Consider the following 938-nt stretch of genomic DNA (forward strand, 5'->3'; position numbering starts at 1 on the left):
GTGTCTCAGTCAGCCTGGGCATGGCCTTGTGTTTTCTGTATAGCTAGCCTACAACTTCCGCTTTCCAAGTGCTAGAATTACTGGCATGTACCACCATGCCCAGTTTTCATGTTTATTTCAAAATAAACTAATAAGACATTACTGTGTCTCTTTTGACTCTTTTTTATAGTCTCAGACCACTGTCCTTGAGGGGCTCTCCTGCCAGGATCTGCAGAAATTTGGTACCCTCTTATCTGCTGTGATCACCAAGTCATGGCCTATGCACAGTGAGGAGGCTGTGTATGACGTGGATGAGATCTTCAAATACCTGCTCACGTGGCCAGATGTGAAGCAGCTCTTCAAACTGTGTGGTATGTCCTGGTGTCTGTGGGGAGCTTGGTGAGGTGGTGTGCTAGTCTTGGCATTCAGCAGCCACGTGCTGTTAAGGAGGAGTGGAGGGACCCGGACAGGGCGTCGGGAGGAGTGGAGGGACCTGGACAGACATGGGCATCGGGAGGAGTGGAGGGACCTGGACAGACATGGGCATCCAGAGGAGTGGAGGGACCCGGACAGACATGGGCATCCAGAGGAGTGGAGGGACCCGGACAGGCATGGGCATCAAGAGGAGTGGAGGGACCTGGACAGACATGGGCATCAGGAGGAATGGAGGGACCCGGACAGGCATGGGCATCAGGAGGAGTGGAGGGACCCGGACAGGCATGGGCATCAGGAGGAGTGGTGGGACCCGGACAGACATGGGCATCAGGAGGAGTGGAGGGACCTGGACAGACATGGGCATCAGGAGGAGTGGTGGGACCCGGACAGACATGGGCATCGGGAGGAGTGGAGGGACCCAGACAGACATGGGCATCAGGAGGAGTGGTGGGACCCGGACAGACATGGGCATCAGGAGGAGTGGTGGGACCCGGACAGACATGGGCATCGGGAGGAATGGAGGG

The 938-nt window shown here is 56.5% G+C and overlaps 1 protein-coding gene across 1 annotated transcript in view; it reads left to right on the forward strand.

Moving 5' to 3' along the window:
* Positions 1–938, forward strand: part of Rnf213 (ring finger protein 213) — a 110,078-nt gene that overhangs the window by 36,665 nt on the left and 72,475 nt on the right. Inside the window, 1 exon segment of the mRNA XM_031354095.1 lies at positions 170–350. Coding sequence (XP_031209955.1) covers positions 170–350 — 181 coding nt within the window.

Source organism: Mastomys coucha, unplaced genomic scaffold (genome assembly GCF_008632895.1).
Source record: "Mastomys coucha isolate ucsf_1 unplaced genomic scaffold, UCSF_Mcou_1 pScaffold5, whole genome shotgun sequence".
Classification (NCBI taxonomy): domain Eukaryota; kingdom Metazoa; phylum Chordata; class Mammalia; order Rodentia; family Muridae; genus Mastomys; species Mastomys coucha.